This window comes from Girardinichthys multiradiatus, chromosome 13, assembly GCF_021462225.1.
Source record: "Girardinichthys multiradiatus isolate DD_20200921_A chromosome 13, DD_fGirMul_XY1, whole genome shotgun sequence".
Taxonomy (NCBI): Eukaryota; Metazoa; Chordata; class Actinopteri; order Cyprinodontiformes; family Goodeidae; genus Girardinichthys; species Girardinichthys multiradiatus.
In genome coordinates, this window is record NC_061806.1 from 256,327 (window position 1) to 274,143 (window position 17,817).

A 17,817-nucleotide genomic window follows, 5' to 3' on the forward strand; every position below is an offset into this window, starting at 1 on the left:
ATCAGAATATAAATAGATAGATCAGAGGGCTCATTGATGTCAGTTTGTATTTGAAATGTTTGGTGTAGAAAACTTCTGAGTAGATCTAATAGGTGAAAACATGCAAACTATTGAGGGAGAAGCTCCATTCTTCAAAGCTACTGTAGCCTGCAGAACCGACCCAAAAACTTTGGGGGAAGAATTTGGTTTTATGCTTCTAACCTGATATTTGATTTGTTTTTTGGCAGCTGAAGAGGCAAAGCAGGCAGGTTTACAAACCAGAGGCTGCTTCCAGTGATGGTGAGTTTCTCTGCTTTTTCACTTTAAACATGACTAATAAGTTAGCCTTGGAAGGAACAAATCAGACAGAAATAAAACTTCATTGAACATCTGAATTTCTCTGAATATCATCAGGGCATTTAAAGTTTCGTTTAAATATTGTGGAGTAAAAACAACTTGACTCTTTCTGGGACTAAACAGCTTTTGTTTTTCTCGTCAGAGGAGCACTTTGTGGACCAACACATGGATGAGTGGGCAATATCTCACCAATTTTTGACAAGTACCTGGAGAAAACCCACACATGCACAGGGAGAACATACAAACTCCATGCAGAAAGAGCCACTGTGCGGGCTAGGTGCATCAGAATCAGAATCAGAATCAGAAAAGCTTTATTGCCAAGTACGTTTTTGGACATACAAGGAATTTGTTTTGGCGTAGTCGGTGCAATACAATACAAATTAAACAGTATAAACATATCTACTATATAATATAAATATATGTGCACAGTTTTAAGTGAGTGAGAGTAAATATAGAGCAGTATAAGATGCAAGAGCAATACAACAGTGCAGGTGATCATTGTGCAAGTAAAGCAGGAGTCCAAGCTGAGCGTTAATGTAACGCATAGAGTTACAGGTTACAGGTGTCCTGTCAGCAAAAAAAGGGGGGGTGTGGGGGAAAGGGGGAATGTCAGGGTGGTTTCCGGGCTTTGTTAACCAGGCTGGTGGCAGATGGGAAAAAACTGTTCTTGTGGCGTGAGGTTTTGGTCCGGATGGACCGCAGCCTCCTGCCAGAGGGGAGAGTCTCAAAGAGTCTGTGACCGGGGTGGGAGGGATCAGCCAGAATCTTCCCGGCCCGCTTCAGGGTCCTGGAGGTGTACAGGTCCTGGAGCGACAGTAGACTGCAGCCAATCACCTTCTCAGCAGACCGAATGACACGCTGCAGCCTGCCCTTATCCTTGGCTGTAGCAGCGGCGTACCAGATGGTGATGGAGGAGGTGAGGATGGACTCAATGATGGCTGTGTAGAAGTGCACCATCATAGTCTTTGGCAGGTTGAATTTCTTCAGCTGCCGCAGGAAGAACATCCTCTGCTGGGCTTTCTTGATGAGGGAGCTGATGTTTGGCTCCCACTTGAGATCCTGGGAGATGATGGTTCCCAGGAAGCGGAAAGATTCCACAGTGTCAATTGTGGAGTCACAGAGGGTGATGGGGGCAGGTGGGGCTGGGTTCTGCCTGAAGTTCACAACCATCTCCACTGTCTTTAGAGCGTTGAGCTCAAGGCTGTTCTGGCTGCACCAGTCCAACAGATGGTCCACCTCCCATCTGTACGCAGACTCATCACCATCAGAGATGAGTCCGATCAGGGTGGTGTCGTCCGCAAACTTCAGAAGCTTGACAGACTGGTGACTGGAGGTGCAGCTGTTGGTGTACAGGGAGAAGAGCAGAGGAGAGAGAACACAGCCTTGGGGGGAACCGGTGCTGATGGTCAGGGAGTCAGAGACGTGCTTCCCCAGCCTCACGCGCTGCTTCCTGTCAGACAGGAAGTCAGTGATCCACCTGCAGGTGGAGTCGGGCACACTCAGCTGGGAGAGCTTCTCCTGGAGCAGAGCTGGGACGATGGTGTTGAAGGCAGAGCTGAAATCCACAAACAGGATCCTGGCATAGGTTCCTGTGGAGTCCAGGTGCCGGAGGATGAAGTGAAGGGCTAGGTTGACTGCATCATCTACAGACCTGTTGGCTCTGTAGGCAAACTGCAGGGGGTCCAGGAGGGGGTCGGTGATGTCTTTTAGGTGTGAGAGCACAAGGCGCTCAAAGGACTTCATCACCACAGAGGTCAGGGCGACGGGTCTGAAGTCATTAAGCCCTGTGGTCCTTGGCTTCTTGGGAACAGGGACGATGGTGGAGGACTTGAAGCAGGCTGGCACATGACATGTCTCCAGTGAGGTGTTAAAAATGTCTGTGAAGACTGGAGACAGCTGATCAGCGCAGTGCTTCAGGCTGGCTGGTGAGACAGAATCCGGACCAGCAGCTTTCCGGGGGTTCTGTCTCCTGAAGAGTTTGTTGACGTCCCTCTCCTGGATGGAAAGAGCCGTCCTCGGCGTGGGTAGGGGGCTGGTGGGGGGGAACTTCAGGGTGGGGGTTGGAGGTGCCAAGGCCCCTCTTGAGGTTGGGGAGGTGGGGGTGGTGGATTGTGGCTGCAGCTGTTGGGGGGCGTCGTGGGAGATGGTTGCAGGACTGTCCCTTTGTCTTTCAAAGCGGCAGTAGAACTCGTTCAGGTCGTTGGCGAGGCGTCGGTCGTTGATGGAGTGGGGGGCTTTCGGCTTGTAGTTGGTGATTTGCTTGAGCCCTTTCCAGACAGACGCAGAGTCGTTGGCTGAGAACTGGATTTGGAGCTTCTCAGAGTACAGTCGTTTGGCCTCTTTCACTGCCTTGCCAAACTTGTACTTGGCCTCTCTGTATATGTCTTTGTCCCCACTCCTGAAGGCCTCTTCCTTATCCAGTCTTAACCTTCTGAGTTTAGCTGTGAACCAGGGTTTGTCGTTGTTGTAACTCACCCTGGTGCATGATGGTACACAGCTGTCCTCACAGAAACTGATGTAGGAAGTCACAGCCTCTGTGTACTCGTCCAGACTGTTGGTAGTAGTCCTGAACACATCCCAGTCTGTACAGCCTAAACACGCCTGGAGATTCTCCACAGCCTCACTGCTCCACTTCCTTGTCGTCCTCACAACAGGTTTGCAGAGCTTTAGTTTCTGCCTGTATGCAGGAATCAGGTGGACCATGATGTGGTCGGATTGGCCCAGTGCAGCACGTGGGACGGCGTGATAAGCGTCTCTGATGGTGGTGTAACAGTGATCCAGAATGTTGTCCTCTCTGGTCGGACATTTTATAAACTGTCTGTATTTGGGAAGTTTGTGGGTCAGATTACCTTTGTTAAAGTCACCAGCGACGATTACTAAGGAGTCCGGGTTGGTCCGCTCCACACTCAGTATCTGGTCGGCGAGCATGCGCTGTGCGACCTGCACGTTAGCTTGCGGTGGGATGTAAACACCGACCAGGATGAACGAAGCGAACTCACGGTGCAAAAAACATTTTAATCTTTGCACCACGGGGGTAAAGGGTGTAGAGCCATTTGAAGTCAGAGAAGCACAAAGCTGCTGCCAAGAGCCACAAACAGACCCCAGCAGTTTCACAGTTTTGCTCCCCTGGTGTGGCTGAAGCTCCTCAGAAAACGGTCCCTATTACTACTACCACTGATCTGAGAGCAGCACTCGGTGCGGCACAAACTGTCAGAGGTTTTGTGGATTTTAAACCCGGTGGTCTAGCACCAGCCTTACAACTCCACTGAGGGGATAGTTTATTTTTCCCTGACTCACAAATTGTAAGCAGATTTTTTACCCCATTTGGCCCTACTTGACTCCACTTGGCCTGCTATGTGAGCGTTTCCATTACTGTTTTTTTCTGTACTGGTACCTGGTTTTTTGGTCCCTGTTCTGAGCTGGTCAAACTGGGACTGAGCAGGGACTACATGTGACATAAACAGACTGACCATGGGAGGAGGAGAAATGAGAAGGTTGTTTTAAGAGGTAGTGCAGGGAGAAGGTAATAAAAGAATATTAAGGACCACAATGGCTGGAGCGGGTCAAACCCAAATTAAATTTTACTATTTACAAATCATAAACTATGCCTGAAGGCTGAAAGAAAAGAAAAAGCACACATCAGCTTTCTGAATTATACACAGGTAGGGGGCGCTGTATTTAATAACATCCTAAACCAGCTGATCACACATAAAATCAGCTGTTCAGACCCAAAACATTTCCCACGAAACACAGAACAAACCACCATGCAGGCAGGCAGACTTTGGAGCTTCACCATCCATCCAGACTCTCCTCTCTGCTTCTCCTAACAACCCCCTCACATCAGAACCTCTGAGCCTTTCTTTAGAAGTTCTGGCTGGACTGTGGTCCAGATAATTATCCCAGGGGATCATTTTATACATGATAAAAACATATATAAGATATTCTTGCATATACAATAATACAAATATTATTAGTTTTTAGTCTAGTTATGTTTTTATTTTGTGTTCATTGATTTTTTATCATTTTACGCAGACTATTTTAATGTGACAATGTGACACAGTAATGTTAATAGCAGCACAGTGCACTGCACTGATGGCTGGAGTGGGTCAGTGGAAACAAGACTGGTACCAGAGTAGAAGACCGAGTGGAGCGGAGCCGCACTGCCTACGAGCCAGTGGAAAGGGTGCATTTATGTTCAATAAACAGGCAAAAACTAAGCTTGAATGTATCTCATTGTGTGACACACATACTTTGTCTGATTGTAATACAGCACATCCCCCATATTAAGTTTGGGCCTCAAATTTCATACAAGGTGGCATTAAAAAGGTCCTAAAAACTCAGAAATGTGACTTGCTGAAACCTGTTTGGTTTAGAATACCTTAGATAACCCAGTAACTGATCTAATTTATCGAATGTTAACAACTGCTAATATATACATGTAAATATTAAGTTATATCATATACACACATATAAATATATGAGTGTATACAGTACAGACCAAAAGTTTGGACATACCTTCTCATTCAAAGAGTTTTCTTTATTTTCATGACTATGAATATTGTAGCTTTACACTGAAGGCATCAAAACTATGAATGAACACATGTGGAATTATATACTGAACAAAAAAGTGTGAAACAACTGAAAATATGTCTTATATTCTAGGTTCTTCAAAGTAGCCACCTTTTGCTTTTATTACTGCTCACTCTTGGTATTCTGTTGATGAGCTTCAAGAGGTAGTCACCTGAAATGGTTTTCCAACAGTCTTGAAGGAGTTCAAAGAGAAACTTAGCACTTGTTGGCCCTTTTGTCTTCACTTTGCGGTCCAGCTCACCCCAAACCATCTCGATTGGGTTCAGGTCCGGTGACTGTGGAGGCCAGGTCATCTGGCGCAGCACCCCATCACTCTCCTTCTTGGTCAAATAGCCCTTACACAGCCTGGAGGTGTGTTTGGGGTCATTGTCCTGTTGAAAAATAAATGATGGTCCAACTAAACGCAAACCGGATGGAATAGCATGCCGCTGCAAGATGCTGTGGTAGCCATGCTGGTTCAGTATGCCTTCAATTTTCAATAAATCCCCAACAGTGTCACCAGCAAAGCACCATCACACCACCTCCTCCATGCTTCACGATGGGAACCAGGCATGTAGAGTCCATCCGTTCACCTCTTCTGCGCCGCACAAAGACACGGTGGTTGGAACCAAAGATCTCAAACTTGGACTCATCAGACCAAAGCACATATTTACACTGGTCTAATGTTCATTCCTTTATTATTCTAATAAACTGCAAAATAAAGACACAATTATTCAGCAAAAATAAAGACACAAGTCCGATTGACCTGTGATGAAGAACAGAATTCACATGTGAAAATATCACAGCTTTGCACATAATTTGTGGTCAGGAATCTCAGCTTCTAAGCAGAGGAGCGTGAAAAGACAGACCATAAAACGGCTAGAAAAGGGGGGACTGTGGATCAGTGGGAAGGGTTCTATTGCAGTCAGAAAGTTGTGGGTTTGGTTCCAGTTTCCTCCCAGTAACATGTCAGAATCCCTTTGGGCAAGGCACTTCGCCCTAAGTTAGTAATCTTCATATATGAATGAGTGAATGTGACTCTAATGTAAAGGTGCTTTGAGAGGTTGGTATGATTTATTTAAATCTGACAACACAAAGCAAATAGGCCTGCTGTTGGAAACCCAATGAGCCAGTTGGATTAAAGACAAAAAATCTGAATTATTTCATGAAAGAGCAGAACTAGTTGGTTTGAAAATAGTTGAATAGAGGCAGCAAATAGAAAGACAAACCAGTCTCAGATTGGATTTGCATAAAGAAAACCATTTTTTCTTTATTGGTGAAGCAAACAAAAGAATCTGACATTCAGTTGCATTATTTTATAGATTAACTTTAACAGTATTATAAAACAATCTCTCTAGGAAAATATTTTTGGCTGATATGTAAAAAAGCACACAAACTGAAGTGGCTTAAACTTGTTTCGTTGAACATTGTATTTATCATTTCAACTATTTTTTATTAAATGGACACACAGCGAATGAAAATAGGGGGAGGAGGTCAAAGATTTGACCTTGAATGAAAGATCTGTCACCACTGTGTGTATACGAGGACCTGCAGTTATGTTGTAGTTTTAGCATCTGGGATTTACCACCAGATGTCCCAGCAGTCACTGCTCATCTGACCACAACTAAAGCCTTGAGTGAAGTTTTTGCTTAGAACAGCTTTACTTCAGCATCCAGTTCACGATGCTCTTGTGATTGCACATTGTTTACGTGTGTTTCACCAGTGAGAAATACAGTAAATCACATTTGAACAGAATCATGTGATCACTGAAGGAAGAGCAGTACGGCGTCTGGGCATCCCTTCTAGCCTAACATGGTGGCATTGAGGAATAGGAGAAAAAAATGGCTAAAATAAACAGGAAATAAAAGATTGAAAATATTTGAAATTCAAACAAATGGAATATAAAGAACGTTAAATCAAAAGGACAACAGCATCACCTACAGGATAGCATTAGATCTTTACTCTGCTAAGACATAAAGCAGAAGGTTGTAAAGGAAGGAAATTGATCAAGTGGTCGCTGTGAATTATTTGTGTCAAGAATACAATAAGGCACTTCTGTTAATATTAGCTACAACAAAAAAACAGTATACAATTTTAACAAATTAAATATTTGTCAAAAGAACCAAAAAAACAACAGTAACTATTTCTAACAGTGAAGAAAAACCATTCACCTGAGGTGGAAACTGGAATGTGATTAAAGCTTAAAGTCAATCCGTTACCCTGCACTTCTAAAATGAACATCTCATACCTACAAACAGTAGCAGTCAGTATTGTATATTAGCACTGGAATGGAGAATATGAAAACAAAGCATTATAAGATGAAGCTCATTTCAGCCTAGCAACTTGAGTATTTTTAGTTGAAGTCTCGATCAGGAAGCACCAGCGGAGCCACCAGGGTCCAAAGGTAGAGGCCCAAACTGAGCCAGCTGGAGCTGATCTTCACCCAGACAGCTGGCATGGAGGTCTGCATGGTCTCATAGTCGGAGTTGGGTCTGGTGATTTAGAGGAGGAGTCAGCATTAGATAATCGGCTCACCAGTGGGGAGTTAAAAAACAGGAAGTGATGGGATACTCACTTGTACCAGTTAGTGAGGGTCATCATGATGTAGAGAGAGGCCAGACAGAGGCTGAAGTGGAAGAACGTGTAGCTGTAGGTTACACCATCCTCCTCATTGTCCACGGCACGCCGGACTCCGTCCTCCCCCACTGAAGCCTCCTGGTCGGCGGTCAAACCCTGGGTTTCCTCCGTCTGCATCAGCTTGTTCACTTGGGCGTTGTTGGAGGAGCGGATGCTGCAGTGAGAGAGAACTCATCTCATCTAACAGCAGCAAACTACAACACAAATGTTTTATTACGATCTTACAACCGCAACTAACATGGTATTTTATTGGCTAATGTGCTGTGAATTAAAACTGGGCTGATACATGGTTTTCAAAATTCCCTAAAAATAAAAATTTGGACAATGTGGCGCGCCTTTACTTTATGTCTCATTTTTACCAACCATCTCTTAAAGATATTTTTTCGGCACTAGAGGCCTTTATTTTGATTTTTTGACAGTAGGCAGACAGGAAAGAGGGGTAGAGAGAGGGGGAGACACTCGGCAAATGTCGACGGGTCCGGGACTCGAACCCGGGACGGGCGCTTCGAGGACTGTAGCCTTCGTATTTGGTCGCACGCTTCACCCCTACACCATCAGCGCCGCGCCCGCCAACCGTCTCTTATAAGAAGAAGAAGACATTTTTACACAGACAGGCTTTCAACTAGACTGCTACACTTATGTCTAATGTATATTTTGTTTTTGTATTTTTTATCTCTGTGACGTACTTCGTGATTTTAACATCTACGAAAGGCGCTATAGAAATACATTTGACTTCCTTCTTTACTAAATACCACAAGCTCTGCAAGATTAGAGCATCTGAACATCAATGTTTAGGTGTTGCCACAGACTGTAAAATAGATTTAGGTCTGGACTATTACTGGACCATTTGGATATATGAATATGCTTTGGTGTGAACCATTTAAATCTGGATCTGTATGTTTAGGGTCGTTGTTCTGCTGGAAGGTAAACCTCCGCCTCAGCCTCCATCAGGTTTTCTGTCAGGATGGCCCAGCATTTAGCTCCACCTTCTTATCAACTTGTCAGCATTTTCCATGTCTATGTTAAAGAAAAGCCTCCCCACAGCATGATGCTGCTACCACCATGTTTCATCATGGTGATGGAGTGTTTGATGCTCAATGTTTTTCCTTCATACAGTGTTTTGAATATTGATAAGAAGGTGGATGGAGCAATAAAGTTTTGGTTCACCAGTTAGATGTACCTGCATTTACACTACTGTGTTTTATAGATTGCCGCTATATCTCTAAATATTGTTTTTTTGTTCTGTAAAGAATACACGGCTGTGTTACATTTAATTCTTACATTTTGGATTGTAGCACCTGAAATGCGCCATAATCTAGATTCCTTGTGTCAGTAACTCTCCTCTCCCTTCTTAATAATACAGAATTTCCAAAAACAGATATATGAGAATTGAGAGAACTGGAAGGTTTTTCCTTTCTTTAAGTAAATACTCACAAAGTTATGTTGGAGTTGACCTCCAACTAAATGCTAGTTGTAGGCATCGAGTTTTATTGATGCTTCTCTCCTGGTTAAGGCAATACTCATTTCAACACTACCTCTGTTTTTGACATCCTAGGATGTCATGGCGGTTTTGGATCTAACTCTGGCAGTAACGATAACATACCTGGCATAAAGTGTGCAGAACAAGAAGACGAGGAGTCCCACAATGCTCTGCGCGTCCCACCACTGCACGTATCCTGGAGCTTGAGCGGGGCCCGGTGGTGGAGTGGGACTGCTGGGCTGGACCAAACTCAACAGACTGGGGTTACACTGTTTGTCTAGTGTGAGAAAGCACATTTAACTTTAAACACCATTTATGATTACGGTCTGCATCTACTCAAGTAGGTACACAAGAACTTATAGGTGTGAAATAAAGCTGGAGAGCAGGGTTATGACTGCAATTTGTGAATATATGGACAAGGTCTCAGATTTACAGGACTTACTGGGGTTGTTGGTCATGGCTGACCAGGTGAGATACATGGTATAAAGCGAGATGACAGAAGCCTGGAGCAGGCCTGAAGTGGGCTGAGCCTCCTGTGGAAAATTGGAGCAGTTAGATGCTTTAACACACCAGACCTGACAGAAGACAGCTTGCAGTCAGCTGTAACAGCCTGGAGTTGGTTTTTAAAAAGGTTTCACTTTTTTCTGGACACTACAGTCATCTATCTAAGCAGCGTCACAGACACTGTTGCATTTGATGGATTTGAAGTATTGTATTTGTATTTTATAGGAAAACATAATCATTGAAATGAGGCTCAGCATCAACAGACTTCAGATCACGAATGACTTGGATAAGAGGAAAAGCAGTCATTGGAGCATTTCTATTTAGACATTTACGGGACATCACCATTACCTGAACTTTGGGCAAAATGGCCACAATAGACACAGCGATGCAGAAGAAGAGATTGAGGCTGATGAAGACCTTGTGCTCCGTACAGTCGTCCGGTTGGGTGTAAAACACATAGAAGAGGACAACAGCAGTAAAAGCCAGAGCATAGGTGATGAAGGTGAATGACAGGAGAGCTGTGAGAAAAAACACACAATCATACAAATACTGGTCACCGACTAAAACCTAAAACAGGCAACGTGTTGCAAAGGAATGCTAATGAACATTACATTACATATGTACATAGAAGCACTTTCTACCTGCAAACCAGCACTTTTTGTTTCCATTTTCTGCTTTCTCCAGCCAGGACTGGTTCCAGGAATGTGCAAAGTCAACCAGCAGGATGAGCTGGATGATGATAAAGATGAAGGAGCCGACTACGCCGAAGTAATACCACACTACCAGCACGGAGGAGGCAGATGGGGATGAGTGATCACGTCATAGAAATGCTTGTTTATGTGGCTAATGGATGGATACAATAAGCCTCATACCAGTAGTAAAGGTGCCATCAGGGATGAAGAAGGCTCCCACAGTTAGGCCAACCAAAGCCAGAAACTTGAAGAACCAGAACCTAGAAGGAAGAAAGGTCAAATTGTTTTCTGTTCAGAAAGTAAATACTGTAAGTTCATCAGAACACAGCGCATGTCTAAAATATTCACACCTGTTTAACCTCTTCACATTTTGTTACAACCACAAACTTTCTATTATTTCATTGGGATTTTATGTGATAGAGCGATACATAGTAGCACATATCTGTGAAGTGGTAGGAAAGTAATAAGTTTTACCAGGGGCGTTTTCAGGGTCTTAAAACATCGGGGGCTTTAGCCCAAACCCGAAATATTTCCATTTCCATAAGACAGTTTATAAGTCATTTAAAGTTAAAATAACAGTTCTCTGTCTCGGCTGGTTTTAGACTGAATGTAAATTATCGTGAATCAAACAAAAAAGGTTTACAATAATTCTACTTGGTTTTTATTTTTGAATAAAGAATAAGGAGAAATGAAAATGATGAAAAACCATTTTGCTGAAGCAGATAATGACTCATTTTGAAAAAAACTTAATCTGAATTTTTACTCACAAAGGTTTTTCCTAAACTCAGAGATGTTTACTATGGGTCAGATAAATGTGCTTCTTTTGTCATCTACATAAACTACCTTTTTTAAACAATACACTCTCATTAAAGTGTTCCACTCCTGAGGCTCCATTGTCTTTATTCTTATATTTCAAAAAAGGAAAGTGCTATAAAGTTGATTTTCCTAAATCTTAGTCAAATGGTAAAACCCTAAAACACATTTATTTTACGTCAAGAGCTTTTGAAACATTTTATTCAAATTATTCCTTCCATTATGAACCTATTCTCTTTTATTGCCATCTTTTCGGCCCTTCATTCCACTTCTGAAGAAATTTGTCCTGAAAAAATAATAAATGAAACATTTTCCAACACAGTCTTTTGTTCTGCACTGAACATGTGAGACATTAATGCAGTTCTTACTATTAAACACTGAGAGGAAAGGATGTTAAGTTGTGGTGTTTAAAATATAGCATAGAGCCTCATCCTGGACCTTATCAGGACTAATATTAGTTATTAATAACTGTATACATATGGTATGTATGTCACCTTCAGTAAAACTGTATCCTTGATTAATAAGTTTAGTTTATATAATATTTCATGTGTAATTCAGAAAAATAAAATAGTTAACTAATCAATGGTCCACCTGTGATTAATTGCTATGATTTATTTCTTAATTATCCTGCATCTTTAAAGCCAGAGCTGTATGTTCAGAATCAGCAGAAGATATGAAAGAGAAGATGGAGGCTTACTTTCTACTACGTCTTACTGGAACCAGGAGATATTTATTTTGACTGAATTAAAAGGACCAGATATTTTCACATTATGATGTAAATCCAGCTAGAAGCTCACAGAGAAGGTTGCTGCTGTTTTCTATCACAGATCATTTAACTTCACCTGTAGCTCAGGTGAAAGTCCCTCATCATGACCCTGAAGATGCTCATTAGAGTGAACCTCCACCTCATGTCTTGCTGGGTGAATACGTGATTATCTGTAACTTACAATCAGCCCATTCCAAGTCACACACACACACACACACACACCAGGCTCCCACTCTCTGGTTGATGCTCTGAAATGAGGCCTCTTGGAGGCGCTGAGTGTAACTTTTTGGGTAAAGAACGAGGCAGGTCGACCTGGAATAAACTGCTGTTCTGGACTTCTCCAGAATGGAGTCCGTCTCTGGCTGTGCGCGTAGTTGGGCATTTGTGGTGCTGCGAGTGTGCAAATAAGTATTTTTTGACTTCTTCTTTAAACTCATTGTCAGGTTAGGTGGAGCAGGAGGTGATTACATGGAACACAATTTTAAAAAACGATTTTTTTTAAATACAAATTTGTGGCTATATCCTTTTAATACTTCTAAATTTCAAGAAGTCGGGGGCTATTCAGAAAACATCTGGGGCTGAAGCCCCGGAAGCCCAGGTCTAACGACACGCCTGGGTTTTGATATCATTAAACTATGTTGGCTCAGGTGGTAGAGGTTCGTCCTGTAACCAGTAGGTTGCTGGTTTGAACCCCCGCTACGTCCACCTCAGTCGTTGTTTCCTTGGGCAAGACACTTCACCTGCTTTGCCTGCTGATGGTGGTCAGAGAGCCCAGTGGCACCAATTGTAAGGTAGCCTCACTTCTGGCTACAATGTAGTCTACCAGCATCAGCGTGAGAATGGGTGGATGACTGATTGTAGTGTAAAGCTCTTTGGAGTCCTCGGACTTGACAAAGTGCCATACGAGGTCATCTAACTGGTAAAAACGTATTTGTGTGAAACTGGTACCCAGTATAAATCCAGCGGTTCTGTGAATGCTTCCGAGGTTTGAAAGAAAACATCAGTGAACAGCATCATGAACACAGCAGACAGTTCAACGATACAGTTGTGAAGAAGAATAAACCAGGTTATGGTTATATTTTTGGAATAGAGGCAAAATGCTTAGTTAAACAACTAACCCTGAACACATCATGCCCTTGGTGAAGCATGGTAAGGTGAGGAGGCTTTTCTTCAGCCGAGACAGGGAAGCTGTTCAGAGCTGATGGGAGGATAGATTGAGCTAAATTCAGTAAGGAAGCATGTTAGAGACAAGGAAAGACTTGAGGCTAAAGAGGAGGTTAACCTTCCAGCAGGACTGTAACTGGTGACATGATTTAGATTAAAGCATATTCATGTATTAGAATGGCCCAATCAAAGTCCTGACCTAAACTCAACACAGAATTTGTGGCAAAAAGAAGACTGGGAGGAAATGTCCGACTCTAGATGTAGACAACATTAACTGGAGACATGCCCCAGAAGACTTGAGGTTGTAACCAGATCAAAAGTTGCTTCAGTTAATTTCCAGGGGATGAGTGTACACTACTTTCTATTCATCTATCACATAAAAACCCATGTATGTTTGTGGTTGTAATGTGAACAAAATGTGGAAATAGGGCAGTGTACAAAGAACTCTAAACGTGCAGTGTATACATTTGGCCACCAGAGGTCAGTGTGGCACCCTTAGATGAAGAAGGTGTACTGTACGAACCCGTTCTGGATGGAAGCACGGGGGTCCTTGCTGCTGCGCACTCGGATCATGATGATGGAGAAAAGGAAGAAGAAGCAGGCCATGGCGAAGCACACGCGGTACACGGACTTGTAGCCCACGATGACGTCACAGTTCACATGGTTCTTTATGCCAGGTATGCTTGTGCCGCCCACACAGAAACCTGGAATCTAACAATGTCACAGAGGCGACTGGTTTAACAACATTGATTTTCGAGACCCAAGTCTTTAAAAACTCCCTCCCTGTGACAAAAGCATACATTTCAGGCAACTCCTTCAGCTGCTGTAACATATCCCTGTTAACCCATCCGATCCCCAGATTTTATGTTCCGGCATTTGGAAATGACACTAAATACCTTTTTAAGATGTTCCTCCATGCCTGGAAGAATCATAATGATGGACACCAGCGTTCCCAGCAGCAGCAGGAAGGAGAAAGCCAGCCGGCTGATGGTTGAGTTGTTTGTGGACGGGCAGCATGATGACAAAAGGCAGGAGGCCGAGCCGCACAAACAGGACGCCTGGAGGAGGGATGAGGTGTTATAAAGATGATTAGCCTGCTTCATGTGCTCTAAAAGTCATTAAAGGCCATGTGCGGTGTGGGATAATCATGCATGGTTTGCTCAGGCTGTGCTTCATACAGTCTCTGCTGCCAGAGGAACAATGTTTAGATTTCCTCACGGAGCTCACAGGAGACCAAAAACAAATCGTAATTTCCAGTGACTTTAATCAGGCGCTTCTAGTGCTGCAAACCACATTACAGAGGAGGTTCTACATGATGTAAATGCACAACTGCTGAGAAATGTCAGCAGCAACGAAGCGAATGCTTTCACTGAGGTCATCCATCCTTTTTTAACCTTCAGCATGCATGACAGTATGCTAGCTTTAGGTGGAAACACAAGCCTCGGGTTCGTAAGGACGAGCGGGCCTGATACCTTCAGAAACAACAATCCTAAATCAGGCAATAAAAACTGTTTGGAAAAAGCTAAAACCTTTGATAATATTTAAAACCCCTTCATTGCTTTTTTTGTTTCCTTACAGCATGAGGCCCCGAGTTGGAGGTCAAGGTTAACATCATCTCTGCTATAAGACATAGTCCCTCAAAAAATTAATAACTGGCAGCAGTTATTCAAGTTTTGTGACTTTCTTGTTCCCAAAACATTCAGAGTGTTTTTTCCTTGGTATGATTAGAGCCTACATGATTCCAGACAAGTAAATATTACCCATCAGTTGTTTTTCTGAACTCACGTGACCTTTGGTGCGGGGGTGGGGGGTGATTTGACAATTAATGAAATAATGAAAATGAATACACTGTTGACAACAAGCCTTTTTTTCCCCACAGCCGTACCTGTAAGAAGCTTCAGTCTGTCTGGAGACGGAGTCTAAAGATTGAGTTGTGCTACATCAGAACCAACACTTGAGATGATGAATAGAACCCCAAACCCTATATTGTTTTCACATTGATTATTGCAGTTAGATTGTTTTTTTATTGTTTTCAATTTGACATGTCTAGATTTTTTAGGAGTTTTCAGGTGCTTATTGCACAGAATATTATCAGTTTTTGTCTTTCTGATCTTTACAGAGTAACCTGACTATTCCCTGTTAATTTGAGCTGGTTAATTAGTCAGGCTATCTACTCTGGTAGCGCTCACAGTCAGCTGATAAAATGAGATGGCATTCGGAGCTTAGCAACTGTGGTTTTAAAACTGCAATACTTCAGTAACAGTCATGGGTGCCACTCTTAAGCTGCTGCCACACTGTTTCCTATCTAGCCATGTACGTCGGAGTATTTTAAAAGGTGGTGTTACACAGGTCAAAATGTAAGCAAATTAAGTGAATTTTGTGGAACATCAAGTCCCATCATGCCTTTGAAGTAGCGTGCGCCAGGAAAGTACTACGAATGCTTGACTTTTTATTTATTACCTCCTCCAAGGAGGTTGTGTTTTCAGTTTGGTTTGTTTGTCAACGACTTTTTATGATTTTTTTTTTTACGTCCAAGCTGTGTCTTAGCCCAGGGAAGAATCCATTAAATTTTGGTGGTGAACTGGATCACGGTCTGGATCTAGGACTGTTTTAAAGGATTCTTCACCATTCCAAAATGGATTAAATTGTTTTTTCGTCCAAATCCAACACCTCATAATGGCAACATGGATCTTTTTGATTTTTCCTTAGTAAAACGCAGCCCCTGTGAGTTTGCCAAAAGGCACCTGAAGAACTCTCAGACCATGAGAAATTACAGTCTCTGGTCTGTCAAGACAAAGATTGACCTCTTTGGCTTATTGCCAGGCGCCTGAGGCAAAGATGAATGCAAAGACATTCGGCTGAAAACCTACTCAAGACTTCTCTTGACCTTAGCCTGGGATGACTGTTCATCTTTCAGCAGGACAATGACCCAAAGCAAATGGTCAAGATCCTAAAAGAGTGGCTTCAGAACAACTCTGCGAATGTCCTTAAGTGGCCCAGACAGAGACGAATCCGACTGAACATCTCTAGAGAGATCTGAAAATGGCTGAGCACAGACATCTTCCATCCAACCTGATGGAGCTTGAAAGGTTCTGAAAAGAGGAATGGGTGAAACTGGCCAAAACTAGGTGTGCTCACCTTGTGCCATTATACTGAAGAAGACTTGAGGCTGTATCTGCTGCCAAAGGTGCAGCAAAATATTATTGAGCAAAAGGAGGGAATACTTATGAGTTCTTATTTATTTTTTATTTCTAATATAATAAAGCTTTTTCACAATGTCATTAAAATGTCATGAAAAATTAGCTTAACCCATTTTGGAATAAGATTTTTAAATAACAGAATGTGGAAAAAGCAAAGCGTTGTAAATATTTGCAGTGTTCAACAATGTCAGGTCTGGGTACGTTACTTTTGCCTTCACATCACCCTCTGGCATTTTTTTCCACATTTAAAATCAACACATTTTTTGAGAATTAAATTTAAATGTTCTATGTGGGCACCAAAATTACCCAATTTAAATCAGAATGTTATGGTTATTATTGTCTGTATTCTGTGTGCTTCCATTTTCCTGTCACTTTGCTGCAGACGCCCTTAAATTTCCCCACAAATTAACAAATATATGATGATATATTTCTGATATAAATCTTATTTATTTGGGCGTTTATTATGTGCGCATGCTGAGCCACACAAGTAGCTTTAGCAGCCATTTAAGAATGTCGTCCATGACGTACATGATGTAAAAATAACAAATACGGTGACGTCATGATCCAGCCAAAACAAGGAAACTGCCGCAACCGTCCCTTTACCGCGTGTTTTTCCTTTAACCAGCTGTTTCTGAAACATTCCTTATTATTCTGTTGACAGTAAATAAAGTAATAACTTTGACTAAATGTTAAATCGAAAACAATATTGCATCATTTAATTACACCTAATGTGTGGCAAGCTCAAAGAAAATAGTTTAAACCAGGCCTACGTAACCACCGTAAATCAACAGTTTTGTAATAATAATAATTAAAAAAACATCTTTTTGTTGTGTCATTTAACTTATAGCTGTATCGCTCTCATAGCAGGCGTGCTTGGCTAGACGACGCAGAAAAACTTTGCTAACAGGTCATAAAATTGGCAAAGACGAATTCTTAATATTATATAAGGAAAAGCTTCACAGCTAAATTAGTAACTCACACAGCTGGCGAGGGAACTCAGAGCCAAACAAGCTCCCATTATGGTTTATTTCTCCGTTCGGCCAAGAAACGTAACAACTCAAACAACTCCAAACGTCCCGGAAGAAACAATACAAAACGGATATCCGTCGGTTCCTTTCAAAGTAAAGGCCTTGCCCCGTGATCACACTGACTATGCTGAAACTCCCATGTCGGTTAACAGCTCTTTGGTTGTGGTTCACTGTTAGTTTTGTTTTGTTACACATAGTGTTTCATTAAATTCATACAAATCTCAGCTCACGGGTTGATTGTTTAGGGCGTTTCTGTCATGACAAACTCATCCATGACCCCATCAGCCCTGCTCTGCTTGTCAACCGTTGTCCTGCTTAAATAAATGCAACGCGTTTATAAATGGCTTATGAACAGATTTCCAACCAAAATGGAAGTATATTGAGTAGTGTCAATTCACAATTCAGCAAATTGAAAAACAATGACAACAAAGACAAAACCAGTGATAAAGAAATGTTCACCTGCAAAAGATGTGGCGAGAAACACAGACCAAGACAATGTCCTGCCTATGGAAAAAACGTGCAAAATGTAAAGGGCAAAACTATTATGCAAAAATGTGTCTGACCAAGAAGAAAGGACAAGACGTACACAGAGCAAGGGAAGACACAGGTGACAGCGATAAATTAAGTA

At 42.3% G+C, this 17,817-nt stretch overlaps 1 protein-coding gene across 1 annotated transcript; it reads right to left on the reverse strand.

Moving 5' to 3' along the window:
• Positions 1-6,144: 6,144 nt before the first annotated feature.
• On the reverse strand, positions 6,145-17,289 carry LOC124879826 (serine incorporator 1-like). Its single transcript, XM_047384579.1, has 10 exons — positions 17,141-17,289; positions 13,858-14,019; positions 13,485-13,672; positions 10,399-10,478; positions 10,168-10,305; positions 9,875-10,044; positions 9,465-9,555; positions 9,146-9,299; positions 7,481-7,696; positions 6,145-7,397 (listed from the first exon to the last, which is right to left on the reverse strand). The coding sequence occupies exons 1-10, from the start codon at positions 17,177-17,179 to the stop codon at positions 7,259-7,261; spliced, it is 1,377 nt and encodes a 458-aa protein (XP_047240535.1). The 5' UTR covers positions 17,180-17,289; the 3' UTR covers positions 6,145-7,258.
• Between the last annotated feature and the right edge of the window lie 528 nt (positions 17,290-17,817).

What these genes read in the sequence shown, in the direction of transcription:
- LOC124879826 (XM_047384579.1), bottom strand. Translation starts at nt 17,179, where the DNA reads ATGGGAGCTTGTTTGGCTCTGAGTTCCCTCGCCAGCTGT. An exon ending in CCATTTTGCCCAAAGTTCAG is followed by an intron (nt 9,556 to 9,874) that starts GTAATGGTGATG and finishes AATTTTCCACAG; the next exon opens with GAGGCTCAGCCCACTTCAGG. An exon ending in AGCCATGACCAACAACCCCA is followed by an intron (nt 9,300 to 9,464) that starts GTAAGTCCTGTA and finishes TTCTCACACTAG; the next exon opens with ACAAACAGTGTAACCCCAGT.